The sequence below is a fragment of the Mus pahari genome, chromosome 7 (assembly GCF_900095145.1).
Source record: "Mus pahari chromosome 7, PAHARI_EIJ_v1.1, whole genome shotgun sequence".
Taxonomy (NCBI): Eukaryota; Metazoa; Chordata; class Mammalia; order Rodentia; family Muridae; genus Mus; species Mus pahari.
In genome coordinates this window covers 76,133,697-76,161,454 of record NC_034596.1, presented here as the reverse complement: position 1 = coordinate 76,161,454, position 27,758 = coordinate 76,133,697, and the positions used below count along the sequence as shown (strand labels likewise).

At 43.6% G+C, this 27,758-nt stretch overlaps 2 protein-coding genes across 7 annotated transcripts in view; one reads left to right on the top strand and one right to left on the bottom strand.

Moving 5' to 3' along the window:
- Slc10a1 (solute carrier family 10 member 1) overlaps positions 1-7,732 on the top strand; it is a 14,078-nt gene extending 6,346 nt beyond the window's left edge. Inside the window, exons 2-5 of the mRNA XM_021202564.2 lie at positions 732-942; positions 2,919-3,097; positions 4,812-5,008; positions 7,140-7,732. Coding sequence (XP_021058223.1) covers positions 732-942; positions 2,919-3,097; positions 4,812-5,008; positions 7,140-7,285 — 733 coding nt within the window. The 3' untranslated portion in view covers positions 7,286-7,732. The remainder of the gene's footprint in view (positions 1-731; positions 943-2,918; positions 3,098-4,811; positions 5,009-7,139) is intronic.
- A 2,850-nt stretch (positions 7,733-10,582) lies between these two features.
- On the bottom strand, positions 10,583-15,637 carry Srsf5 (serine and arginine rich splicing factor 5). Of its 6 annotated transcripts, none has more exons than XM_021201775.1 (8): positions 15,325-15,637; positions 14,406-14,550; positions 13,749-13,819; positions 13,525-13,623; positions 13,271-13,340; positions 11,963-12,036; positions 11,488-11,598; positions 10,583-11,374 (listed from the first exon to the last, which is right to left on the bottom strand). In XM_021201775.1, exons 2-8 carry the CDS (start codon positions 14,529-14,531, stop codon positions 11,116-11,118), a joined length of 810 nt encoding a protein of 269 aa, XP_021057434.1. In that variant the 5' UTR covers positions 14,532-14,550; positions 15,325-15,637; the 3' UTR covers positions 10,583-11,115. The 6 variants fall into 6 exon arrangements, with proteins under 6 accessions (XP_021057434.1, XP_029396814.1, XP_021057436.1 ...); XM_029540954.1 differs by having other exon boundaries at positions 10,583-11,377; positions 15,452-15,637; XM_021201777.1 differs by having other exon boundaries at positions 15,452-15,637.
- Between the last annotated feature and the right edge of the window lie 12,121 nt (positions 15,638-27,758).

Here is a 27,758-nt window from a genome sequence, read left to right as displayed (position 1 = left end):
CTTGGTGATGAACAGCAATGTGGAAGTGTAAGCTGAATAAACCCTTTCCTCCCCAACTGCTTCTTGGTCATGATGTGTGTGCAGGAATAGAATCCCTGACTAAGACAGGTAGGAAGGCAGTAAGGTAGGTACAGGAAGCTGGATGATCAAATTTCATCCACATTATAAAAGTAGTACATGCAAACAGGGGGTGGGGTCAGGCTACAAGACCTCAAAGGCCACCCGTAATGACTCTCTTCCTCCATCAAATCTGTCCCTCCTAAGGTTCTATAACCTTCCCTAACAGCATCACCAACTGGGGAACCAAGTGTTCAACTACACGATCCTATAGGAAGTATTTCTCACCCAAACCAGCTCACCCACTTTAACATCTCATCTTCTCACTGCGCCATGACTTTGACACAAACAGCTCTTAGGTTTCTTCCATACCTTTCTATGATTTTTCCTATAATCTCTTCAGTAAAGACCTTGTATCTCCTTGAAATTCATTCCTAAATATTTATCTCTTCTTTATAGTTATAATGCTTCTTATATCTTCTATCAGCCACTTACTATGTCCAATTTGGAATAAGTCAACTCTTCTAGTATTCAGCATTTTTATAAGCACAAACCAACAAACAAAAACAGTATGTTTACTGCCTAAGAAGTTATGAAGCATGGTGTCAGGCACATGGAAGGAACTCAAACCTCTAATTGGCTTTTCCTTTGTTTTTCCTGTGTTGGCCACTCAGCATTGTGATGACCACCTGCTCCAGCTTCACTGCCTTGGGCATGATGCCTCTCCTCTTATACATCTATAGCCAAGGAATCTATGACGGCGATCTTAAGGACAAGGTGCCCTATAAAGGCATTATGATATCACTCGTCATGATTCTCATTCCTTGTGCCATAGGGATCTTCCTGAAGTCCAAAAGGCCACACCATGTACCCTACATCCTCAAGGTAAGAACTCAGGGCCCTTGATAGAGCATGGCAACTGAGCAACTACCCCCACATCGGCTACTTAAGGACTAGCTGTCCTTGGGGTTCTAGATGAATGCTGGGTCATGTGGCAAGGGCAGCTCATCACAGCATGAGCACGTGCTGGGTGCTCATACCAAGGCAAGAGCAGTAGAATGGATTGCACTGGACCCTAATGCCTTTTCAGTATCATGTCCCCAATGACCTAAGAACCTTCTCATCCTGAGGACACAGTACTTCCTTGCAGCATCACCCCAGGAATCTGCCTTTGAACACTGTTCACAAACACACACCTTCCTTCATATATTAAAATAAAATTAAACTTATGCTTCTTGATACACTTATGGGGTCACTGTCTACTGAGTTTGACACAAGAGAAATAAAATCCCAACAATAGCAGACAAACAAGTCTGGTAGTCCTTAACACTACTACTGAAGGCCAGAAAGGTCAGGCTTTCTTGGAAGGGCTTGTGCCAGTCACAAAGGTTGGGATTTCCATAAGCCTGGAGAGAGGCCAAGTAGAAAGCAACAGGGCAAACTTGGTGGATTTCACTAGCTAGAAGAGAATAAATACTCCCAGCACTTCATGGCCAGCGTGAAGCAAGAATTACCGCTTGCCCTACATAGCAAGTTCAGGATGGTCAGCCAGGGTCACACAGTGAGATCCTGTCTCAAAAAACAAGTGAACATCCCACACAGGAAAAAAAAAAAAAAAGGAAACTAAAACCACACGGAAGCATAATCACTACAGAGTAACATGAGAACTGATTTTCTCTTTTGCTATTTCTTTATCCAAAAGATGGAAAAACAAAGACTTAAATCTACGCATTTTTTGTCACTTTGGAGCATGCTGCAAGAGCATGAAGTACACTCTGAAAACTTACATTCTCATTTCTCAGGACAAAAACGTTAAGCCGTCATTTCCCCAGAACTGGTTAACAAAGGTTCTACCAACCACCTTGTGTATCTGCTTTGCTTTAAGATGACTCTTGGCAATTTCCAGAAATCCAGTTTAACCCTAAAACAGTGGTTCTCAACCTTCCTAATGCTGCACTCTTTTTTGTTTTGTTTGTTTGGTTTGTTTTCTTTAGACTGGGTTTCTCTGTATAGCTCTGGCTGTCCTGGAACTCACTTTGTAGACCAGGCTGGCCTCAAACCCAGAAATCTGCCTGCCTCTGCCTCCCGAGTCCTGGAATTGAAGGCGTAGGCCACCACTGCACGGCCTAATGCTGCACTCTTAAATTCAGATGATGTTTTGCAGTGAATCCCAACAATTATTGCTACTTTTTTTTTTTTTTTTTTTTTTGGTTTTTCAAGAGTTTCTCTGTGTAGTCCTGGCTGCCATGGAACTCACTCTGTAGACCAGGCTGGCCTTGAACTCAGAAATCCACCTGCCTCTGCCTCCCAAGTACTGGGATTAAAGGCGTGCGCCACCACTGCCTGGCTTTTTGTTTTTAGTATGGCTACTTCTTAACTAATTTTGCTATGAATTGTAATGTAAATATCCATATTTTTCCAATGGTCTTGGGAACAAGGGTTGCTCAACCCCTTTGTGGATCGCTACCCACAAGTCGAGAACCTCTGCCCCAAAATTATAAGTCTCTCCCTGCAATGGAAGCTGAGAAAGTATGACTGGTTCTAACCAGCTCCAAAATGTTTTGTGCAAATGTATACACAGACTGAAAATGTTGTCAGTTTCATAGGACCAGTCTCACCCCTTCACAACTACACACTTCATTGAGAATTTCACAGCAGTCTAGAGCTATGTCAAAAGCAGCTGGCTGTGTTTGGCTGATGTTTTAGTCATTAAAATATTAGCCAAATATTTTCCTAGCTACTAATAAATCCAAAAAGATGCAAGATAAATGTTTTTCGAATTCCTATTTCCTACGGTGTCTCCCCACTCCTCTGTGCCCACTCCCAACCTTCAGATAGTCTCTTCCTGTCCCCATGTCCAGGGAGGTATGATCATCACTTTGTCCCTCTGTGTGGCTGTCACAGTCCTCTCTGTCATCAATGTGGGCAACAGCATCAGGTTCGTCATGATACCACGCTTATTGGCTACCTCCTCCCTGATGCCTCTCGCTGGCTTCCTGATGGGCTACATTCTCTCTGCTCTCTTCCAACTAAGTCCAAGGTAGGTCTTCTAGGTTCCATTGTCCTCAGGGTGTCTCTTAAGTCTTTTTGGAAATAAGGAACCTTGAGATATGGGCAGAGCATTTTCCTGGCATATGTTCAAAGGCACCAACCAAAGGGCTTTGGGCAATGAGAAATACTAGAGGTTTGGGGGGAGGGCCTTAGGATGGGAGGGTGGTAAAGACAAAATCTGCCCTCTCCTGATGTTGAAATCACACCAGGGAGTTTGATGGCATTGTGCTAGCTTTAATGCCAATGCTAATACTTTTTTTTCTTTGCCCACTCTTATTCTAACAAGGCTTGAATCCTTGACAAGGACAATATCAGATGGAAGCTATTCTAAGTGGTACTCTAAGCTCAAGCCTTTAGCTATAGTGCAACCTAACATAAATAAAGCCACCGTAAAGTAACATTCAACCTGAGGATCTATGGAAACAGAGTCCTTTCAACCTCCCTAATGCTGTGACCCTTTAATGCACTTCCTTATACTGTGGTGACCCCACCATAAAATTATTTTGTCACTACTTTGTAACTGTAACTTTGCTATTAACTAAGTAAATATCTGTGTTTTCCAATGGTCTTACGCAACCCCTATAAGGGTCATCCACCCCACAAAAGAGTAGTGACCTACAAGTTGAAAGCTGCTGCATTAGTAGAATCTCCCCCCTACACTTTTAAAAAAGTCATTTCCGAAATACAAAATCCACTACTACAACCTAGTTGATAACAATGAAATGACTGTGCTTGTATTACAGACTGCCCATAACCATAGTACTACAGTCCTACTAGTTCTGGGAGCTATAGATCACAATGGCAATAGCACCAAGGGCCATCACAGTAATCCTAACATGCTAAATAGGATAAGTAACACTTGGGAGTTAGAAAAGTGCAATATGTATTCATTCAATTAAAACATCCTGCTCTTTAATGCACTAAATGGAAAGCAAAATTAGGGGAGCAGGTTTCAAAGATATATAATGGGGCTAGTTTGTTTTAATAACAACCAGTTCTAGAATTAAAAGTATGTTAAGCTACAAAGAGACACAGGATGAAGTCTGCAACATTTCAATCTCCCACTGTCTGCTCAAAGTTCAAGTATAAGACTAAGGAAGAAGAAAAAAAAAAGACTAAGGGCTGGAGAGATGGCTCAGCAGTTAAGAGCACTGACTGCTCTTCCCTGGGATTGAGTTCAAATCCTAGCAACCACATAGTGGCTCACAACCATCCATGAGATCTGATGCTCTCTTCTGGGGTGTCTGAAGACTGCTACAATGTACTTGTATATAATAAATAATCTTTAAAAAAAAAAAAAAAAGACCAACCAGCTAACAAAGGATACCGGCTTCCAATGTCACCTATCTGCCAGTCACTTTCAAATTTTAACTTATCAATTCTGTAAAAGCACACAAAATTTCCAAACTATTCAAAGGCCTCCTTGGGGTCAGATGGATGTAGCTCAGTGGTAGAGCACATGCCTGGTATACACAAGGCATGTAGTCCCAAGCATATGCATGCATGCACAGGTATAAGCACAAACGTGTGCATACACATGCATGCACACACACAGCCTTTATAAACTTTGTGCCTTTTCGTCACTGTCTTCTTAGGGTTGGATCCCATCTTCCTATGCTGGATGCTGTAGGTCTGAAGGGGGAAGGGCAGGCCCCAGAGCTGACCACTGTCTTGTTGAGCACTGTTTTTTCCCACTCACACAGCTGCAGACGCACGGTCAGCATGGAAACAGGATTCCAAAACATTCAACTCTGTTCTACCATCCTCAAAGTGACCTTCCCCCCTGAAGTCATTGGACCACTTTTCTTCTTTCCTCTCCTTTATATGATTTCCCAGCTTGCAGAAGGACTTCTCTTGATTGTTATCTTCCGGTGCTATGAGAAAATCAAACCTCAGAAGGGTAAGTATTGAATCATCTCCCGAGAGTACTGCATTGGACCTGAGCTACCAACAAAAGGTTCCAAGTAGGAACTGGAACCAGAAACACAAGTATGCCAGCCACTTTGAAGAGTGAAGGTCATTTTCATCAGTAACACTATACTTCTACCTTAGCTAAGAAAACCAAGTTAATGCGCCTGGCATTTTTCTCACGGGACTGACTTTGTCAAAGTAAGACAAGCTTCAATATTATAGAGAACTATCTTGAAACTAAAAGATCTCTAGGGTTTTTTTTAGTTTGGGAAGCTTCAGCATTCTTTAGTGTTCAGCTTTCTGTAAAGGTCAGAGCCCTAGTACCCACATAGGGAAAACTCGGAGACAGTCCTAATACAACAGAATCCAAATTCCAGATTCCACTCTGGTCAGTTAATCTCAGATAACTGGCATGATTTGTACTACTTACTAGAATAATCTTTAAATTATTTTAATACTTTTTTCTTTTAAAAATTATACACACACACTTTGTAAGTGTTCAGAGCAAATTCATTATCTGCAGAATGCTATTTATTCCCCAGAATCCCTCCCTCAAAGTGCTTCTGAGGGATTGGAGACGCAGCTCAACCATTAAGGACACTTGCAGAGGCTGGAGTAGTTAAGAACACCTAGTTGCTCTTCCACAGGACGCTCAAGGCAGCTCAAACCCCAATGACTCCAGTCCTAAAGGATGGCCTCTTCTGGCCTCCAGAGACTTCACAAAATACAAAGACATCGATGCAGAGAAATGCTCATACACCCCACAGCCAAAAATATCAGTCCTTAAAGGGCTTTTGTTTTTATGTACACAGACCCATTTAATCAGCGAACTCCAAGGAATCAAAGTGGACTGTTTTGAGTCATCCAGGCTTAGCAGCAAGAACCTTTACCTGTTGGAGTCACCTCACCCAGAGTACTTTTTATAAACCATTTGTTTTTTATGGTACAGAATAGCTCCTGTATATCAAGTAAACACTACCTGTGATCTTTTGTATTCTGTATGTGGCTCAGGCTGGAGATTCCCCAGCCTCCAAGTGCTCAAACTCAACATCATGTACCGTGTCCAGTCATGTCTTTTTAGTACTGGAAGTCAAACCCAGAACCTTGGGTATGCTAAGCAAGCATTCAGAGCTACATCCCCAGCATCCTTATGTCTTTTTTTTTTTTTTTTTTGGTATTTCGAGACAGGGTTTCTCTGTATAGCCCTGGCTGTCCTGGAACTCACTTTGTAGACCAGGCTGGCCTTGAACTCAGAAATCGGCCTGCCTCCCTTATGTCTTTTAAACAAAAATTCATCCATTTCCTAACCCAGTTCCTTCTACTACATATTTCCAAAACTAAGGTTTTGAGTTTTTGTTGTTGTTTTTGACCCCAGGAACTATGATCTGCACCCCAAAACAGATTTCTTCTACTGTAGTGGAAGAGCATGGAGGACCCTGACTCCCACCTTCAAAGTCCCTAACCACTTCCACTTGGGGGGACGGGACACTCAGACTGAGGAAGGTAGGGGTTGGCAGTTTGAGGCCTGATCAAAGCTTCTTGCCTTCCAAGTCCTTCAGAATTTAACTCATTATTACTCACCTAAACCTACAGTGATGAAAATACCAAAGAATCTGCTAGTGCTGCCACACCAGGGATCTCAAAGGAAAAAAAAGCCAATCTTCCTGAAAGGGATGATAGATACAAATACAGAGCACACCCCGGAGTTCTTGCATTTGACTAAGTTTTGTTTGTCTTAGCTAACTCTTTTTTTCCCCAAGAAAGTTTGTACAGGCTACTATTCTACTGCTGTGAGCTGAGCTTATTAGGGGTTTACAGTTTCAGAGGGTTAGAGTTTATTAGCATGAGAGGGAGCATGGCAACTGGCAGGCAGGCAAGACACTGGAGCAGTAAATGACCTTACGTACCCTGATTCACAAAATCACAAATAGACACACAAAGGTTAATTAGGAGTAGCATAACATGCAGGCTTTTGAAACCTCAAAAGCTCACTCCCAGTGACACATCTCAACAAGGCCATACCTAATCCTTCTCAAGCAACTTCTCCCAGTGAAAACCAAGCATTCAAATAGGCACCATCTTCAAGCCAGTTTTACTCTCACTCTCTTTTAACTTTACAGACCAAACAAAAATTACCTACAAGGCTGCTGCAACAGAAGATGCTATTCCAGCAGCTCTGGAAAAAGGTACCCACAACGGGAATAATTCTCCTACACAACCTGGCCTCTCCCCTAATGGCCTGAATTCTGATCAGATGGCAAATTAGAATGTGAAAACTTAAAAGCCACAAGAAAAGTAACACCTAGTGTGCCGGATTGTTGTCTAGCACTTCCAGCGTTTAAACCTTCAACAGCAGGATCATGATGCCATGAACTGAGACAGAAGGGCATCTACCCAGGAACCATCATCCACCCCCAAAAATCTGCTATTTGTTTAAAAGATTAAGAGAACTAGGCAAAGTGGTTCCTGCCTATAATCCCAATGCTCAACTCAAGGTCAACCTTAAGTACACAGCAAGAGTGTCTCAAGAAACCAAGAACACTTTCAGCAGCTATGAACTATGAAGGCTAAAAGAAACAGCTGCATCTAATAAACATTAACATCACTATTTCTAGACTTTCCAGTAAGCAGGTGTTTTGTTCATTAAGCATCCACAACCTGCTTCATGTTGTAACTCAAAAGGAAATAAACTACAAGTCATAGTTTTAACTTACCAAACAATCTTTTTCCTTTCCCACACAACTTGGGTTCAATTTTAATCAATACCAAGTAGACAAAGGAACAAAACCAATTAAATAGGACAAAAATGCCACCCACTACCACAATAAAAGGTACCAGAAATACCAGAAAGAAAATTCTTAAAAAGCCAGTAACAAGCCCACACAACTCCACACTCTTATCACGATCAGTGGCATCAAGCACTCCAAAACCTTGAGGGAACTGCACAGAAAAATACTCAAACCTTTAGATTTCTTCTATGAAATTTAAACATTTTTCACCTTTTACTCAGACACTAAAAATGACTGAAAGATGAATAAACTATGAATAAACTACCCACTGCATACATGGTTAATCATGGTAAACTACTTTTTGTATTTTCTATCACTGACAGTGTACAATTGAAGCCACATCAGGGCACTTGTTTGGCAAATTTGTAGAACTAACAAGCACTCAAGAATGACCAAACATTTGGGCTCACCTTTACATGTTTCTTAAATGGCAGTGGCAGACGCCCTGAGAAGCAGGTGTTTTGCCTCAGGCGTGAAGGCAGCCTGTGTGACACAGTACCAGTCTTTTTTGTTTTTAAAGCTACTTCATCTTTTTTTAAGATTGTATTGATTTCATGCTTATGAGTACACTGTCATATGGTTACAGACGGTTGTGAGCCACCATGTGGTTGCTGGAAATTGAACTCAGAACCTCCGCAAGAGCAGTCTTCACTACTGAGCCATTTCTCTAGCCCCAGTACGAGTTTTTTTTAGGTTTCAAATGTTAGTGCAGTCTAACACAGGCAACTTTGGACTGGCCATCAGCTACACTAAGGTGAAAGCCAGCCTAGTTATGTCACAAAAATATTTACTTTTTTACATTTTGGGGCTCATCTGATCAATGACTTCCCTAAACATCCAGATTGCCACTATGTACAAGATGTGATAGATAAACTAATCTAATAGCCAATCTATCCTTCAGGGAAGGCTGACCCAGGGCTTCAAACTATCCTTAGAAATAAATGAAACAAAAAACTAGTCCTAAACATCCTTTTGTAAGTCTATCAAGGGTGTGGGGGCACACTTAAAATCACAGCCTTCAGGTGGAGGCATCAGGAGTGGCGGGTGTAGTTAAAGGCCAGCTTGGTCTACATAATACATAGCACAAGCCAGACCAGAGGACACAGTCAAACTCTTGAATTTCAGTTTCTAACTTCTATAATTTCAGGTCTTAGTACTCTAAGACGTCAACCTGACAGTTCCCTTATATACTAGAGCGGATCCCCATTAAAAGGGCAGGTAAGATGGCTCGTAAAAAGAGAATACCAGGTTCTGCCAATGTTATATCAACAGTCTCCTCAAAAGTGAATAAGCATACCACTACTCCTAGACTTAGTCTTTAACAGGATAAGCTACAGTTCATGATCTGTTACTCAAACCTTCTACTGAGTTCACCCCCAGAACACCTCCCAAATGCCAGCTCTCATTCCCTAACTCCCACTTTGAGGAAGCAAATAAGCCTTTTCTACTTCTACTCCCCAGTGAGTATACCTGTTCTAGTCCTGGATCCTTAATTGGTCCTTTGAAAAGCCCCCTACATTTCCTGTAATTTACTCAGCATCAGCACTCAGATATTAAGATGTTCTGCTATCAAATACTCACCAAGTTCACACACCTGGCAACTAGGCTTTCAAGATAAATAACATTTCCTACACTTAGGGCAATGCCCACTCCCAAGAGTAGGCAGCTAGAGATTGCTCAGCAATTAAAACGACTTAATCCCAGCAGTCGGGAGGCAGAGGCAGGCAGATTTCTGAGTTCGAGGTCAGCCTGGTCTACAGAGTGAGTTCCAGAACAGCCAGGGCTACACACAGAGACCCTGTCTCAGGAAAATAGACTTGAGAGAACCTGGAGTTTGATTCCTAGCACCCACATGGCAGTTCATAACGGTCTCTAACTCTAGTTCTAGGGAATCCCATACCACCTTCTAGCTTTCTTGCAACTGATGCACACACACATATATGCAGTCAAGACACCCAAGAAAATTTTTAAAAATTCTTATGGTAACATACACTCACAAGTTAGCCAGATGGTGGTGGCACATAACCTATAATCTCAGCAACTGGAAGAAAAAGCCACCCTGGTCTACAAAATGAGTTCCAGGACATCCACAACCACCCACAACCACACCTACACCTACACCTTTAAAAACCTAAGTAAAACATATGGTCATGTATCTCAGAACTATGTAAAGATCTCTCATGCTTTCAATCACTGAGAAATTACATTTATGATCATCCCAACTGTGTTACATCTGACAAGAAAACTTGCACTGGATATTATGTGTTTACCAAACCACTGCCCTTTTCTGTTTAGGGTAAGTAACCTGATGGCAATTCAAGTCCAGTGGCAATAGGAAAGAATTGAAGGAATACAAGGGAACTGTCACTGAACTTTAGTTGTCAGTTTTCAATTCATTTGCAGGCCAGGCGCGGTGGCGCACGCCTTTAAGCCCAGCACTTGGGAGGCAGAGGCAGGCGGATTTCTGAGTTTGAGGCCAGCCTGGTCTACAAAGTGAGTTCCAGGACAGCCAGTGCTACACAGAGAAACCCTGTCTCAAAAAGGGAAAAAAAAAAAAAACCATTTGCAGGCCCCTTCACTAGCTTCAAATAGCAAAAAAAAAAAAAAAAAAAAAAATCCACTTACCACCCCCCCCACTTCAAAAAAAAAAAAAAAAAAAAAAAAAAAAAAAACTTTAAAAAGCTCACACTTCAGGGTTCTACATGTGTAGTTTTTAACTTAAAATACACAGAATGTGATAAATACAGAACTTCTTGAGAGAAACAGACCAAAAGCAGTTTTATAATACTTAGTATTTTATTATCAATAACAAACAGCTGCTTTACTTTAATGTCTATCTACAGCTGTTAATGGGCAAGAAGACACCCTTGACCCTAACAAGTAAAACTCATATTAAGCCTTTATATACAAGCAAATTTAGAGCTCTTTTAAAGTGTCCAAAAACTATTCATTAGAGTAATTAAACTAATCTTGAGTTAACATATCTGAACAATGAACTAAAATATTCAAAAGTTTTTCTAGTACAAAAAATTAAATGCTTTAGTTATAAAAGAGCTCTATCAATATACACAAACTATATACTTCAGACAGTCACAAAAGTGTGAGCAGAAGGCTTATCAAAAGACATTTAATACAAGTAGTTTTCAACAACCCCTTGGTGGTCCACATCTACAAAGAAATCCAGCCCAACCCCCTCCAAATCCCACCCCACAGAAAAGCACATACTTACCAGAATTTTTAGCAAGTATGGTTTGGGAATTTGTTTTGTATTTTTAAAAAAAGGCCCCCAGGGCAAGTTATTTACAGTTTAATTGCCACTGTCAACTGATCTGGACCTGGACCGGGATCGGGACCTCTGGCGATCCACAGATGCTGGAGATTTAGATCTACTCGAAGAACCACGTTTCTGGCTCTTCTCAGGCACAGGAGACCTACTACCAGAACGGGACTTGCTCCGGCTCCGGCTCCTGCTCCTTGATCGACTGTAAGACTTGCTCCTTCGCGAACGGGATCGGCTACGGGACCTAGAGGAACTCCTGGTCCGAGAACGTGACCTGCTTCTTGACCTGCTATGAAAAATGGCCAGGAGGAAAGAGAAAACATACATTAACCTGAAAGACAGGGCTCTAAAAGCCAGCAAGTAAAATTTTTGGCTTAAAAATATAAACGAAAAGAGTACCTGTGCCTTTTGCTGCCTTCAATTAATTTGATTTTTCTCCCATTAATTTCCTTTCCAGAAAGTTTCTCAATAGCATTCTTTAAGTCACCATAAGAGGCAAACTCAACTACCCTAAAATGGAGGGGAAAAAAAAAAAATCCCTTTAAAGGTCACATATCCAATAGCCTTGTAGACTGCCTACACAGATCAAGATAAGAATAAGTTTATCCCCGCTGTTATTGCTGTTTTAAGTCATTTCTGATATATACAGCACAACTCTGTGGGGTGCCCCCCCACCCCCCGCTACGTACTGTGGAATATGCAGCATGGCAGGTGCCTATCAAATGCCAGTATTATGAACAGTCCCTTGTGATAAAGAAGAGTCTTTCTACCCAAACTTTACCAAAATCAAGCACATGCAAATTTTAGATCGTAGCAATGCCACAATAAAATTCCCAAGGTATTTAAAAGGCTCACAACTCGAGGGCATGCTCACCCTTCATTTAGTTTAGGTCGATGTGCATCCGCAAAGGTTACTTCCCCAGCTTGTCTCATGAAATCTTTGAGATCCTTAACACAAGACAATTATGTTAAGGAGAGAAAGGGGAAAGTGGCAGACAAACAACCACATGGTATAAACAAGACTACTGGAAGAGAAGTTGTTAGATAAAGTACAAACATGGCATATACCACACTTGTATTCTATCAGAACTCAAAAATTATGCCAGGGCACGAAATAAGCAAATAGCATATTGCTTTTAAGCAAAATGCTAGAGGGCATTCCAATTTTTAACATTATAGTATTAGTCTAACTGAGCTCAGTACAAAAGGGGGAAAAAACAAACAAAAAACAAAACAAACAACAAAAAAAAACAAAAAGGAACAGTACATCCTTTAAAGACTAGTTTTATATTTAAAAAAAAAAAAAAAAAACAAAAAAATTAAAACAACATTTACAAAGACACCAGTTATTTTGTGCCCCATATGTCATTAAAAAAATTTACTTTACCTTTATTAACATTTCCCTAGGCTAGTCAAGCAGCAAACCATTAAGCGGTCGGAGAAACCTTCATGACATAGGCCCGACTGGCTCTTCGCCACCCACTTGAAGGATACTACCCAATCGATGGAAGCCTTTAATCGCACAGCCCTCCCTATTAGCAGACTACTGGCGATGCAGACATGTTTTACTCTTGTGCAGTTACCAAGGACCACTTTACTGCGATCAGGATTCCAACGACCAACTAATTTCGTATCTTTCAACTCTTTCGACCAGGACCTCTTATTCGGAAGCGTTACAGGAAGACAGCTCTCAACTTAGGGATCAGATCACGTTATCAACGTTCTGGGATCGCTGCAACCCGGCACTTCAAGTAAGTGCACCGATTACGTCTAGACCGGCAAACACAGATCTAGAGGTGGCCAACTGATCACTGTAGGAGCTGACTGGCAAAGTCAACCAGGCCCAACCAAGAGTGACCAAGACAACGATTAGGATAACCCACAGGCACTCCTCGTCATAAGGCCAACGACACAGATAGGCTGGCAAATAAAGGGTTTAATATTTGGTTAAAATTGATTTTAAAAAACATGAAAAAAATAACCTCAAAACATTTACATTTGATCACTAATATTAAAATCTGAAACATCCCCCAGTTACATTTAACTAAAGTTTAAAATTATATTTCAATTAAATTAATTTAAGATAAAGTATTTAATAAGATATATATTAATAAAACATTAACTACCCATTAACACTTTTAAATGCCACATTAAAATATCTCAAAACTGTATTTCAACAAACCTGCCAGCTGACTCTTGAGGATAAATTCTCAACTATAAGTCGATTTTCTGTTCTTACAGGTGGAGCATTTCTGAAGAAAAAAAATAACCATTCAGTATCAGATGCTATGTCACAATGTCAAATGCTATGTGACAAGTTTAAGCCAAGATAGTGATTCCATCAAGTTTCTGGGTTCTCAGCATGTGGATTAACTAGACTTAACTAGTCTGAGAACCATTTAATGCTAACAGACCCTATCCCAAACCACCACATACCGTCTATCATTTCGAGGTCTGCGACTGCTAAAACGGTCGGAGTATCGTCCTCTACCTCTTCCACCTCGAGACCGAGCCCGAGCATGTTCAATCGTCACCCTACAAAGGGGTGAAAAAAGCATTCACACACATTTACACACTACAGATGAGAGTACCTCTATATTCCAAATGTCTACTCTGCCCCACTTCCCTGGGAGAACTAGTCATAAACCAATCATGCTTACCTTTCACTGCAAAGTTCCTTCCCATCAAGTTCATAAACTGCATCATCTGCATCCCTTGGGTCCTCAAATTCCTAAAACGTAGCAGTAAGACACTTAGTAGAGCTTTTGGATGTGCATTCTACAGCATATTAAGATCGTGGAAAAGTGTTCAGGTAAGATATACCTTACACTCAGATGCTAATAACCCTAAGCTAGGGGTGACTGAGAATCAACTCCTGCCAGCAGTTACTTTCTTTTTTTAAAGCTTTATTATTATACATAAGTACACTGTAGCTGACTTCAGATGAACCAGAAGAAGGCGCACCAGATCCCATTATGGGTTGTTTTGAGCAACCATGTGGATGCTGAGATTTGAACTCAGGACCTTTGGAAGAGCAGTCAGTGCTCTTACCCGCTGAGCCATCTCACCAGCCCCTACTTTAAATTCTTAATAGAGCCACTGCCTCTTTCTTGGCCACTTTTAACATCTTTCTGAGAAAACTCAGCGAGTCCATGCTCATCACAAATGCTCTACCCACTTTGGTGTTTTTGGAGACAGGGTTTCTCTGTGGATCGGCCTGCCCCTGCCTCCCAGATGCCAGAGACCAAATCCATGTGCTGCCACCACAAGGCTACCTACTTCTCGACAGATAATTCAACTCAGTTTCAAGTACGTACCACAAAACCAAAACCTCTTTTCAAGTCAATATCTCGGATTCGTCCGTAACCCTTGAAGAATCTTTCCACATCTTTCTCCCTCGCTGCTGGATTTAGTCTCCCAATGAACACTCGACAGCCACTCATGATGCCCGGCTAGCGTTTCCTGTTAGGCAGTAATTGAATCGAGACAATTATCAATGAATGGCACGGGGGAAAAAAATGTTCAGTCAAGCAGTCAAACACAGAGCCTAAAAACGTTTACCAGCTCTACTAACAAGGTCGCCATGTACCTTTTAAGTCGTTCACGACCTCCCACATTCCAATTTCAAGTTAAAACTCAACTCCCCAAACGACCCCCGGCCCAGGTCCCACCCGGCGGCCACCCGCAACGCCCACTAGCCACCTTTCTAGACCGCGCAGCCGCACCCGCCGCACCCGCCGCTCCCGGGGGGCCGCCCTCCCATCTGCCGCAGTTAAGGCCAGGCGGAGAACTGCGGGGCGGAGGCGAGCCCGCCCTCCGCCGGGCCTGGTCCAATAGCAGCCGGCCGCGCCCGCGCCGCGCCCTCCCCGCGCGTCACAAGCCGGAATCTCGCGACGCCACCACCGAGCCTGCGCAGCGGGCGACGGGGCGCGTTCGCAGCACAAGATGGCGACGGCCGAAGTCTGCGGCGGGGTGTGGGGGGGGGGGGGGGGGGAGGAGGAGCGAAGCGAGCCGAGCTCCGCGTTCCCCCGAGCCGCCGGCATCCTGGGCGCCGCCGAGCTGCCCTAGGCGAGGCCGGCTCCCCGGCGTCCCGGCCGGCCGGGCCGGATGAGAGCGCTTACGGGCGGCAGGGAGGGGCGCGCTGCTTCCCGACACAAACGCCCTCCCCCACGCCCGCCCTTCCGCCTCGGCTCCCCCTCACGCAACACCCACAGGGAGACGTGCCCCAGCGCCCACCTCAAATCAACTGCGCTCTCTTTAGACGCCGTCCTCCGCAAAGAGCGAAGCCCCGGCCACTGGCGACCCGAGCGGCCATGAAGAAGCCTCGATCCGAGAAGCCTTGCCCTCAAAGCGAGCCACTCACCTACCGGACGGGGTCTTTGGCGGCTGAGACCCCGGAGAGGTCCGTAGTCTGCGACGGAGCTGTCTGCCTCCCTACACACACACACACGCACGCACACTCACACGCACACCACACACGAACTCAACGCCTCTCCAGTCTCTCCACAACTGACGCACTTAGCGGCTCGGACGTTGCACAAAATGGAAGGGACGTCCTGGCGTCACTTCCGGGGCGGCGCCAGACGCTCCAGAGGCTGCCCACTTGGAGCCCAGAACGGAAGGGTCCGGGGAGCCGGAAGTCCTAGTGGGGCGGGATTTCCAGACCGCGACCCCTGGGCAAGAGCTGGGTGGTGGGAGGGCGGTGGTTAGCAAAGTTTCCTCGATTGGCACGACGTGATACTCCGGGACACTTCTTTGGTTACGAAAAGATGTATTCAAACTTTGTCTTAGGTCCCTCGAAGATTACCAAGTAAAAGAAGCCCAGGCTTTTCAAAAATCACCTGTTTCTTTTAAAAATTCATTTACATAGTCTCACTAAGCAGTCCTGGCTAGCCTTGAGCTCAGAGATCCAGCTGTTCCGCCTTAAGTGTGATAGGATTATTGGCCTGAGCACCAGGTCCTTTTTTTTTTTTTTGCCTCTTCTGCAAATTGTTCTTACCAATGTGCTTCAAGAGAAGATTCTTTGAATTCTTTCAGTGTTGTGGCTTTCGTTCTGATCAGCCTAAAGAACTGAATTGTTTTCGGCTAGATTTCACATGGTGAAATAATGAAATTGGGACTGTGGGTAAAAAAAAAAAAAAAAAAAAAAACGCTCCTGTATGGAATCCCTAGGGCCAATCTTGGCTCAGCTAGCCGGAAAAGTTTTCAAGTTGTTTCTAAATCCAACTGGCCATTGTCCATTCCTTTCTGCCCAGGTCTCAATAGTTAAGGTGGACAGTGGTAACGTCTTCCTTTAATCCCAGCACTCCGGAATCCCAGGCAGGAATATCTCTGTGAGTTCGAGGCCTGCTTGGTCTACAAAGTCCAAGACAGCCAGGGAAACCCTGTCTCAAAAAAACAAAAACAAACAAACAAACAAAAAAAAGTCAAAGTCAACAGTTATTCAGAAATAGAATGTATACTTCCAGCGTGAATGTAATACACAGCACTCCACATCAATAACTCTATCCAGCCTTCCCCAGTGAGGTTGGAAGGTCTAGAAATCTTGACAATGAAGACTTGTTGTGAAAAAGGCTATTTCTCTTTAATGTTTTTATCTGTAACCTAAAGCATCATCTAGATTTTGAGATGTACCTAGAATAGGGTCACACAATTTCAACTAGGGTCACAGAGATGAATTGGTAGCCCAAGAAGAAAAGCAACCCTAGGGGCTGGTGAGATGGCTCGGCAGGTAAGAGCACCCAACTGCTCTTCTGAAGGTCCTGAGTTCAAATCCTAGCAACCACATGGTGGCTCACAACCATCTGTAAGGAAATCTGACTCCCTCTTCTGGAGTGTCTGAAGACAGCTACAGTGTACTTACATATAATAAATAAATAAATCTTTAAAAAAAAAAAAAAAAAGAAAAAAGAAAAGCAACCCTAGGTCTGACCTCATTCACATGGGATAAGCTTGTCTATTCAGTTAACTATGCAAACTAAACAGCATTGGTGGGTCCATTAAAAAACATGTAGCTGGGCATGGTGGCGCACGCCTTTGATCCCAGCACTTGGCAGCACTTGGGAGACAGAGGCAGGCGAATTTCTGAGTTCGAGGCCAGCCTGGTCTACAAAGTGAGTTCCAGGACAGCCAGGGCTATACAGAGAAATCCTGTTTCGAAAAACAACAAACAAAAAACAAAACAAAACAAAATTCTAATTAACAAATATATAATATATATTTTGTTTTAAATCCATCTTTAATTCCTCACACTAAAGATAACTACATAGTTTTTTTGTTTGTTTGTTTGTTTTGTTTTTTTCAAGACGGTTTCTCTGTGTAGCCCTGGCTGTCCTGGAACTCACTCTGTAGACCAGGCTGGCCTCGAACTCAAAAATCCGCGTGTGCCACCACCGCCCTGCCGTTAATTAGAATTTTTAAGAGCTCACTAGAGAGGACTTAGGAGTTAAGAGGGATGCTGAATCAGGACAGGAGTTTGAATCCCAGCACCTACTTAAGTGTCAAACCAATATGGCAGCCCACCCCAGCATGCGGGCTCAGGAACAAGCTGGCTAGCTGAACTACCAGAATCAATGACTTCTGAGATGAAGTGAACGACCCTAATATAAAAGATGGAGAGTGAGTGAGAAAGACAAATGAACTTAACCTTTGCCCCCCACACACATGTAAAAAAAAAAAAAACCATGTCACCACACTAAAAAAAAACAAAAAACAAAAAACAAAACCTTTGTATCCTCCCAGAAATGCCTGGGGGAGAGGGAATAACTACTTATATACTTTCTTTTGGATAATTATTTTCCCCATGTCATTCTTTAGGGGCAAGGGCATCCTTTCCAAAGACATTCAAACAAATAACATATATGTAGTAGAGGAAAAGAGATACGGAGATCACAGATTAAGAGAACATTTATTGTCCATCACAGACCTGCTAACTGCCTCCCTCTCCCTAGAAATCAGGTTACCCTCTCCCTGAAGCTGTTAGGAGTTGACAAGAAAGCTCACTGTAGCCAGGCATGATGGATAGGCATGTTTTTAATCCCAGTGTTTGGGAGCAGAGGGAGGAGGAGGTGGCCTACTCTATGTAGTGATTTCAGGGCTAGCCGGAGCTATGCAGTGAAACGCTATGGGGGAGGGGGAGATTCTGTTTCTGACTCAGGTTCACCCTATAGGCCCATCTTTTACTTATTAAATACTGATTTTTCCCCCAGATTGGACATCCCCATCTTGTATCAGAGAAGCTGTTGAGCATCCGCAGAGCCTCTCTGAGTCAGGCCTATCTGCATTCCTGCATGGAAGACTGAGGAAAGCTGCTCCCTGAAGCCACAGCAGCAGTGAATGATTCCTGAGGAAAGGGCTTTCTGGTTCTATATAGGCTGCGTTTGACTTGCCCATGGCCCTGTAAGTAACCCCAGCAAACTCATCCGCTCACCAAGCTGGAGCTGAGTGGGCTCCTTTCTTTGGTCCACCGATGTCCTCTCCCCTAGGTAACAAGATGTTTCTTTTTCTTGCCCCCAGGAAACATCACACAACAGAGCTGAAATTTCCTATTGCCTAAAGACAATGTTGCCAGGACAGCATTGCATTCCTCACATGTTTGTGGTGATGGTCTCCGGTGTAAACAAGCCTGCCCTTCAGCCGGTCATAGAGAACACACAGTACTGTACAGTACATAATACTTGATAACTAAATGGCTATATATTTACTATTATTGTTTTAGAGTGTAGTTTTTTTTTTAAGATATTTTACTGTGTGTCTTAGTTTGCTTTTATAAATGTAATAAAACACTAACCAAAAACAACCTGGGAAGGAAAGGGTTTATTACAGTTCAGAGTTCATCATGAAAAGAAGTCAGGGCTGGAACTGAAGCAGAGACCATTACTCATCTGGAAAAACTTGCGTCTGTAGGTTAAAGTTGTAATAATTCACATTCAAGAAATTTGAAAATACTTAGGAGTTTAGAACATAGTTCTCAGTCACAATGGAGGTCGCTTGGAAAATATTCAGAGAATAGTGGAGGAACCCAATATTGGCCTCCAGTTTTACACGGGCTTGCTCTTGAGACCCTGCTCAGTCTTCTTTCTTAAACAGCCCAGAACCACCTGTCTCGGGTGTCACTGCCTACAGTGGAGCTAGGCCCTCCCATATCAACTATTAATTCACATAGTAATGCCCCACAGACTTGCCTACAGCCCAATATGGTGGCGGAAACATCTTCTCGGTTAAGGTTCCCTCTTCCCAAATGAATCTAGTTTGTGTCAAGAGGACAAAAACTAACCAGCGCACTGTGTAACTGCATGGCATGCCACCCTGCAGCAGCCCACACATCTGTTCTTCCATCTGGGTTCGTGTAAGAACACTCACTGGTGTTAACACAGTGACCAAACCACCTGCCGATGTGGTTCTCATATGGCGTCACTCTTGCTATGTTTACAGCATCCTGCCACCTGGAGCCCTACTAGCAGAAATGTTGATTTGAATGGCCCGATGAGGAGCAGGGTTTGTTAGAAAGGGCTTGGAGAACTGTTACACTCAAACGGCATGTAAACTGTGATCTGCCTAACTTCATCTTCTGGCTCTGTCTTGTCTCCTCACACAGGTTTGTCTGAGGCCTAGGTAAGACAGTCATAGGGAACAACTTTAACACTGAAAAAAAAATTCTGTTCAGGCTGCCTAAGTACTTCCTCCCCAGCCCTCCTGATTGGCAGCTGCCAACTCTTAAGCCATTATACAAACGCACCATGCTAAGGACAGTACAATCTCAGGACCTCCTGTCTCCCACAGAAGTGTTCTAAGATGTTTGAGAGTAGAAAATAATCTTTCTGCCCAACTATTACTATTCCTAACTTCCCTGATTTCCTAGGCCCTGTCACAAAAGCAGCAACAGGACACCACATGGTCTGTGCACTAAAGGGGCCCTGGGAATCCAAACAGAAACCAGCACTGACAAATTTTCTGTGTCCTTATCAATAAGGCCAGAGAAGTCTGGGTGGTGGCAGAAATTCAGATAAGCAGAGCCTCTCTAAAGGACTGAAACTGAGGGAGAAATACCACATACCCTGCAGAGAGAGGGAGAACAGAGGTTAGAATTAGGGAGCCTGAAAATACTTTCTTAGCAGGCAAGGTGGTGAATGCCTTTAATCCCATTTGATTGTAAACCTAGTCTTTAAAGACTGAGTCATTTCTCCAGTCTGTCCTTGAATTCATTCATAAAGAAAAATAATTCTTTTTCTTAAAAGAAAAAAGTCACCAAATGCAGATTACCTTCCGAGAAGAGCCAGACTCTGGAGTCCTAGCTCTTAGGCCTGCAGGTTTAACTGCCACCTGATTGGCTGTCCGGGACCTGAGTTTACATTGTCCCGGTCACTCCTGGATTGCTCACGTCAGCCGCTCTACAATCTTGCTCCTCTACCTATGACTCAGGAAGAACTCAGGAGTGACTCAGGTGGTTCTGGCTTGAAGTGGTCTCACCCAATTTCCCCACTTAAAGTGAAATCTGCTTCCAGGCTCACCCAGAACATGCGTGCACCTCACCTCAGTCCTTGCTGGCCATTCATGTTGATCACTTCTCTTCCACATGGGCCTTTCTGTAAGCTACCTGAGTGTCTCCACTGTGTCATGGCTGGCTGTCCACAGAGGGTCCCTTCTAGGAGACAGTGCATCTGAGATAGAAGCTACAGTGACTGTATTCTAATTTCAGGAACAATGTCCTCATGCACTGTAACTTAGTATATTTCTTTTCCTAGGGCACCAACACTGTGGATTCAAACAACGAACAAGCAGTTCTGGAGGCTACAAGCCAAAACTGAAAGTGTCTGGGAGGCTCCGTCCCCTCTGACAGCCCTGAGGAAGGCTTTCCCTTGCCTCTTCCTAGCTGGTGGTATTTGTTGGCAATCCCGGCTTGTAGATTTCAGCATTCCAAGCAAATGGTTGCCCTTTTCAGTATGGTGTTATGTCATCTTCCTTCTCTCCAAGTCTATCTTTGTCTAAATTTCTCTCCCCTTTAAAAAGGACCACAGCCTTGACAGAGCAGGGCCCACCCCCAGTCACGTCATTTGAACTCAATTGCTTCTGTCCTTAATGACCCTATATAAGGTCACATTCTGTGGTGCTAGAGCTAGGATTTCAGCACTTATTTTGTGAGAACACTATTCAAATGCATAACACATAGTTTCTACCATATACCAATCACATGGTTCAGCTTCAGTTCAACATTGGAGGGTAAAACACAGGCAGCAAGAACCAGGAAGTGGGGTGATCAAAGTACACCTTGGAAAGTAGCCAGCATGGTGCTTCCGGCTTCGCTGCAAAAAAGGAAATAGGTTGCCCTGCAGATACTCGTTTCTTGCTGCTGCTCAACTGCCTTAAACAGTTTGCTATCCTCCCAAAGTGTGAGGGGGGTTGTTTATTTTTTATGTATAGAAAGGTTTGATCAAAGTTAGTCCTCTGGATTTAGCCTCGACAATGTTGGAATTACAGGTATACACTGCTGAACTCAGCTCTTGAGACTTTTCTGTTCTATTTTATTGTTGCTTTTAAAAATAGCTTTCTTTTCTTTTTTAATTTTATTTGAGTACACTGTAGCTGTCTTCATACACATCAGAAGAGGGCACCAGATCCCACTACAGATTGTTATGAGCCACCAAGTGGATGCTGGGAATTGAACTCAGAACCTCTGGAAGAGCAGTCAGTGCTCTTAACCTTATCTCACCAGCCCAGTAATTTTATTTTAGTGTCTGTGTGCTATGTGTGTGTGGTGTGTGTGTGTGGTGTGTGTGTGGTGGGGAGTATATGTGTGTGTGTGTGTGTGTGTGTGTGTGTGTGTGTGTGTGTGTGCGTGTGGAAGGGGGTGTATATGTGAATGTGTGTTTGTGTGTGTGTGGTGTGGTTGTGTATGTGAATGCTTGTGTGGGGGTAGGGGTGGGGAGTGTGTGTGTGTGTGTGTGTATGTGTGTGTGTGTATGTGTGTGTGTGTGTGGTAGGGAGTGTGTGTGTGTGTGTGTGTGTAAGCATACATATGCCATAGCATACATGTGGCTATCAGAGGACACAGAGGACAACTTTTGGAGTCGGTTCTCTTCCTCCCACTGTGCGTCCCAGAATCAAACTCAGCTTGTTAGACTTATGTGGCAAGCATTTTTACAAGCTGAGTCATCTCTAGCCTCTTATTTGAAACAGGCTTTCACAGAGCCTAGGCTGCATTCAAACTTGCCCCGTAGTAAAGGATCACCATGAGCTAGTTCTCCTCCCTCTGCTTCGAGGGCAGGGACTTGGCAGACATGCACTGGCAGGCCGAACTAAGACTTTGATTCTTGACACACACCTGATTGTTTTTATCTTCAGTCCTGCCCTGTCCACAACCTCTTTAATCCTGAACTTTCAAATGTGCTTAGCTTACATTTTAGTGCTTAAAATAATACACCTCCTCTTAACCCATAAAGCTGACCCAATACCATTCCTCAGGCACCACAGCAGTTCTTTGGTCCTTACTCAACAGCTCTCAGTCACCTCTGCTACTTCCTCCCCACCTTCCCACAGAAACTGGTCTCAAAGTTCACCTTCAACCTAATTGCAAAATCCAGTGGCCTCTTCACAACCATCATCCTATTTCATTAAAACTGCCATTCATCTTATTATGGGATGGCATGGTGCTCGGAGAGATAGATTAATCAGCCTACTTTGGCCTTTACCCAACTCTCTAATGCCAGTTACTACTCTCCCCAGAGGTGGTGATACATGCCTTTAATTCTAGCCTTTGGGAAGCAGAGCCAGGGGAATCTCTGAGTTCTAGGCCAGCCTGATCTACAGAGAGAGTTCCAGGACAGTCAGGGCTACACAGAGAAACCCTGTGTCAAACCATACACCCCACTCCACCTCCCCCCACACCCCCTCCAAAAGAAAAAAGAAAAGAGTTAAAACCAAAGTTCAGAGTCACACAGCTGGCAAGTGCCGGAGCCTTGAATGAAGCTAGCCTTGTGGTTCTGAGACATTTTCTCAAGGACTTCCTCCAGGGCTGTCAAAGCCCTTACAGCAGGAGCTAGAGGCATGACTCACTGGTTAAGTGCTCCCACTGGCTGCTCTTCTAGGGGACTAAAGACCCAGGATCCAAAGTCAAATCCTTTGTTTGTTTGTTTGTTTGTTTGTTTGTTTTTGTTTTTCGAGACAGGGTTTCTCTGTGTGGCACTGGCTGTCCTGGAACTCACTCTGTAGACCAGGCTGGCCTCGAACCCAGAAATCCACCTGCCTCTGCCTCTGCCTCCCAAGTGCTGGGATTGCAGGCATGTGCCACCACTGCCCAGCCCCAAAGTCAAATCTTAACACTCATATGGAGTTAACAGTAGGCTGTAACTCCTCCTTGGGTACTACATGAATGTGGAACACAGATATGCATGCAGGTAAAACACCCAGACATACAAACTTTAAAAATTTTAAAATATAAGACAAAACCTTAAAGAGAGCTAGACATGCAGGGGCTGAAGGATGATTCAGAGGTTAAGAGTGCTTATTCCTCTTGCAGAAGATCCTAGTTTGGTTCCCAGCATCCCAGTTGGGTGATTCGCACCAGCACGAGGAATCTGGTATCTTCTTCTAGCCTCCACAGTACCACAATACACACACACACACACACACACACACACACACACACACACACACACAGAGGGAGAGAGAGAAAGAAAGAGGAGAGCCACATATATTAAAACATTTTTGCTGGGTAGTGGTGGCACATGCCTTTAATTCCACACTTGGGAAGCAGAGTCAAGGGGATCTCTGTGAGTTCAGGGTCAACCTGGTCTATTGTGTGAGTCCCAGGACAGCCAGGGCTACACAGAGAAGGGGGGAGGGGTGTGGGTTAGAGAGGTGGCTCAGCAGTTAAGAGCACTGACTGCTCTTCCAGAAGATCCTGGTTCAGTTCCTACATGGCAGCTCACAGCTGTCTGTAACTTCCATTCCAAGGATCCAACACTCTCAAACCAACACACATACAAGCCAAACACCAATGTACATAAAAATTAAAATTAAAATAAGATTATTCTTAAAAAGCAAGCAAACACCGGGCGGTGGTGGCACATGCCTTTAATCCCAGCACTCGGGAGGCAGAGGTAGGCGGATTTCTGAGTTCGAGGCCAGCCTGGTCTACAAAGCGAGTTCCAGGACAGCCAGGGCTAAACAGAGAAACCCTGTCTTGAGGAAAAAAAAAAAGCAAGCAAACAAAAAACTTTACAGCACTTTCAAGATGAGAGCATTGTTAGGATTCAAACCTGGGACAAATGGCCAGGGTGCCTATTTAATTTATCAAAACAGACCTGTCCACCAAGTTCTCCCAGCATCCCTCAGTCCCTACCTGTTCCTGGGCCCTCCTGGCAGACATACCCAGCCCCAAACCCTAAACTTCTCTAGCCCAGGGGCTGGGTTGTCCATCTCCCCAGCTGCCTTTCCCTATAAAATCCAACCAGTTTGGTTACCTGGTTCGCTTCTGCTCTCCTTTAGGCCTCCTGGCTGTACCTGATCCCCCCCCCCTCCTCTCCTCTCCTCTCCTCTCCTCTCCTCTCCTCACATGGTCCAGGGTCATGTCCACTCTGAACTCTCCTGATGCCCCATCTCTGGCTATGCTCTCCCTGAAGATGATTATATCTAGATTATATCTAGAATAAACTCTCTCCTCCACCATACCTAGGAGCAGTCATGTCTTTTTTCCTTTTTTATTTCTCTTTCTGTTCATTTGCTGCTCAAATCTAGTCATGTCTTCCCTTTTTTTATTTTTCCCATTCAAACATTTAACATCCCTGGTATGTTTACACACATCTTTGTCTGTGTGTTCTAACAGTATGGCCTGTTAGGTACAAATGAATTCAGCATTCGTGGTCACTAATAAAGATCAGAGCATAGTAAATGGTAGAGATAGCATTATAGATGACATCCCTAAGCCAGATCACACCAGGGAAGCAACTGAGCCAGGTCAGCTAAAAGCAGAAGAGGTCAGATGTGTGAGCTGCTGATTCAGGTACAACCCTTGCGATTGTAAACTCTAACAACATTAAAGAGTAGATCTAAGATTTTAAGAATGTTCTGGACTGCCGGGCGGTGGTGGTGCACACCTTTAATCCCAGCGCTTGGGAGGCAGAGGAAGGCAGATTTCTGAGTTTGAGGCCAGCCTGGTCTACAAAGTGAGTTCCAGGAAAGCCAGGATGATACAGAGAAACCCTGTCTCGAAAAACCAAAAAGAAAAAAAGAATGTTCTGGACCTTCCTAAGTACTGGTTTCTTTGTGTGAAAAGTAGTTCAATACAGCACTTTATAGCCCTGTTACTAGAACATGGTGACAGAACACAATGAGCCTGCCACACTCAGCACAATTCAACCATAATAATTAGCACAGGCAATCTTGCAGAAAGGACAAAAGTCAGTGTTAGTTAAGCTGCTATAACCAAGAGATATACAGGGCAGTATGGCAAAAAGAACTTGGATGCTTCTTCCTTAGGCCCTGACTTCTCTGTAGGTAAAATATAAAAAAACTGAAACTTTCCAAAAGCCGAACCACTCAGGAGATTTAAAAACTATTAAAAATAAGAACAAATCAAAACAGAAATGAAACCCAGATTGAGAAGAGACAAAGACTGAGGCACCCAGAGGGAGAATAAGAACCAGACAAGAAAGCTATCTGAGATGGCTCACTTCTGTACTCAGAGCACTTGGGAAAGAAGCAGGACAAACAGGAGTTCAAGGTCATTGTCAGCTACATAGCAAGTTCAAGGCCAGCCTGTGATAAGTAAGACTTTGTTTTATAATAAATGGAACAACAACCACAAAACCCTGTAGCTGAGAAGTGATTGCTAATTGATGGCTGATGGGGGAGAAACAGTAAGTTTTCATCAGGGGTGCAGCCCCTGAAGTGGTTCAGACACTCTTGTAGATGGCTTTATGCACAGGCACATGCAGACAGCACTAACTGGACATGATTGGAGGGGGGAAGCAAGAGGGAGAGAGCAAGATAGATAGACAGATAGATAGATCATACCATATATCAAGAGAGACAGAGACTGAGACCATATGAAGTTGGGAAGCAAAACTAGTGGGATGTTGGAATTGGAGATTGGAGGAGAAGGAATAGGGAGTGAGTTTGATCAAAATGTTTATGCATTATGAAATTCTCGGTAAAAATTGGTAGATTTTATTGGGCATAAGTTGTTCTTCACTGAAGTTGATTTTTAAATGGAAGTATAATAAAAATATCAAATTACAACTCAAACATCCATTGCCCTGTGCAGCAGGCAGTACTATAGTTACTGTCCAGGCCCATGCTCCTTTGTAATGTACTCAGTAAACTGTTCTTTCTACTCAAAGAGCTGTCCTCCTGTGATTCCCTCTAAACCTCCTCCACCCACCATGCTAATCAAAACCAGGAACTGATTAATTGATGAATTAATCCTATCTTTGATATCTTTAAAATATCAGTGTCTTGAGCTAATTCCTAGCAGGACCACTGTAGGCAGCTGTGGTGGTTTGAATATGCTTGGCCCAAGGAGAGGCACTATTAGGAGGTGTGGCCTTGTTGGAGTAGGTGTGTCACTGTGGGGGTGGGCTTTGAGAGACCTTCCTCCTAGCTGCCTGGAAGTCACTCTTCTGTTGGCCTTTGGGTCCTCACACACACCTCATGTATAACTCACTCTCACCTCATTCACTCTCCACTTGCTCTCTCACCTTTAACTTGCCCCAGTCTTTCCCCCCCCCCCCATATTTGGAGACAGGGTTTCTCTGTGTAGCCCTGGCTGTCCTGGAACTCACTCTGTAGACCAGGCTGGCCTCAAACTCAGAAATCTGCCTGCCTCTGCCTCCCAAGGGCTGGGATTAATGGCATGTGCCACCACTCCCCGGCTTTGCTCCAGTCATTTATTGATACTCCAAAAGTAGGTAGAGAAAAGGACATTGTATAATCATTGCCAAATCAAAATCAAAAGGATAACCACATCCCACAAAGAATCAAGAATTACAATTGGGGCTGGAGAGATGGCTCAGTGGTTAAGACCACTTACTGCTCTTCCAGAGGTCCTGAGTTCAATTCCCAGCAACCACTTGGTGGTTCACAATCATCTGTAATGGGATCTGATGCCCTCTTCTGGTGTGTGTGAAGACAGCCACAGTGTACTCTTATAAATAAAATAAATTTAAAAAAAAAAAAAGAATTACAATTGTTCGCCAAAGTTTCAAGCTTCCCCTATTCCCAGGCCTGTGGCCAAATAATAATAATTGCAAACTTATCATTATTTAAACTTTAACTTTTGGCTTATTATACTTCAGAGCTCAGAGCTCTGAGGTCAGCTACCTGCATTTTCCTGGGAAGCTCTAATGATAAATGACATGGGCAAAGCTGCCAGACAATGGCCAGAAAGAGTCAGTTTAACCCATAACTCAATAGTTCCACTAGCTTTCTGCTTCTGCACATTGCACACAATGACTATGCTAAGAGTCCCAGTGTTTTGACTTAGTTTTCCTAGTATATAATTTTATGCATTCTTTCCTTGCTTATCCAGGGACCACTCTCAAATGTTGTACAAAACTTAGTTCGTAACTTCAGTAACTTTTTCAATTCTCAGGGTCCCAATGTTGGCTCTACTTCATTTTCTAATAATTTCTTCAAACTTTCTTTGCAAGTCAAACATTAATCCAGAACTACCA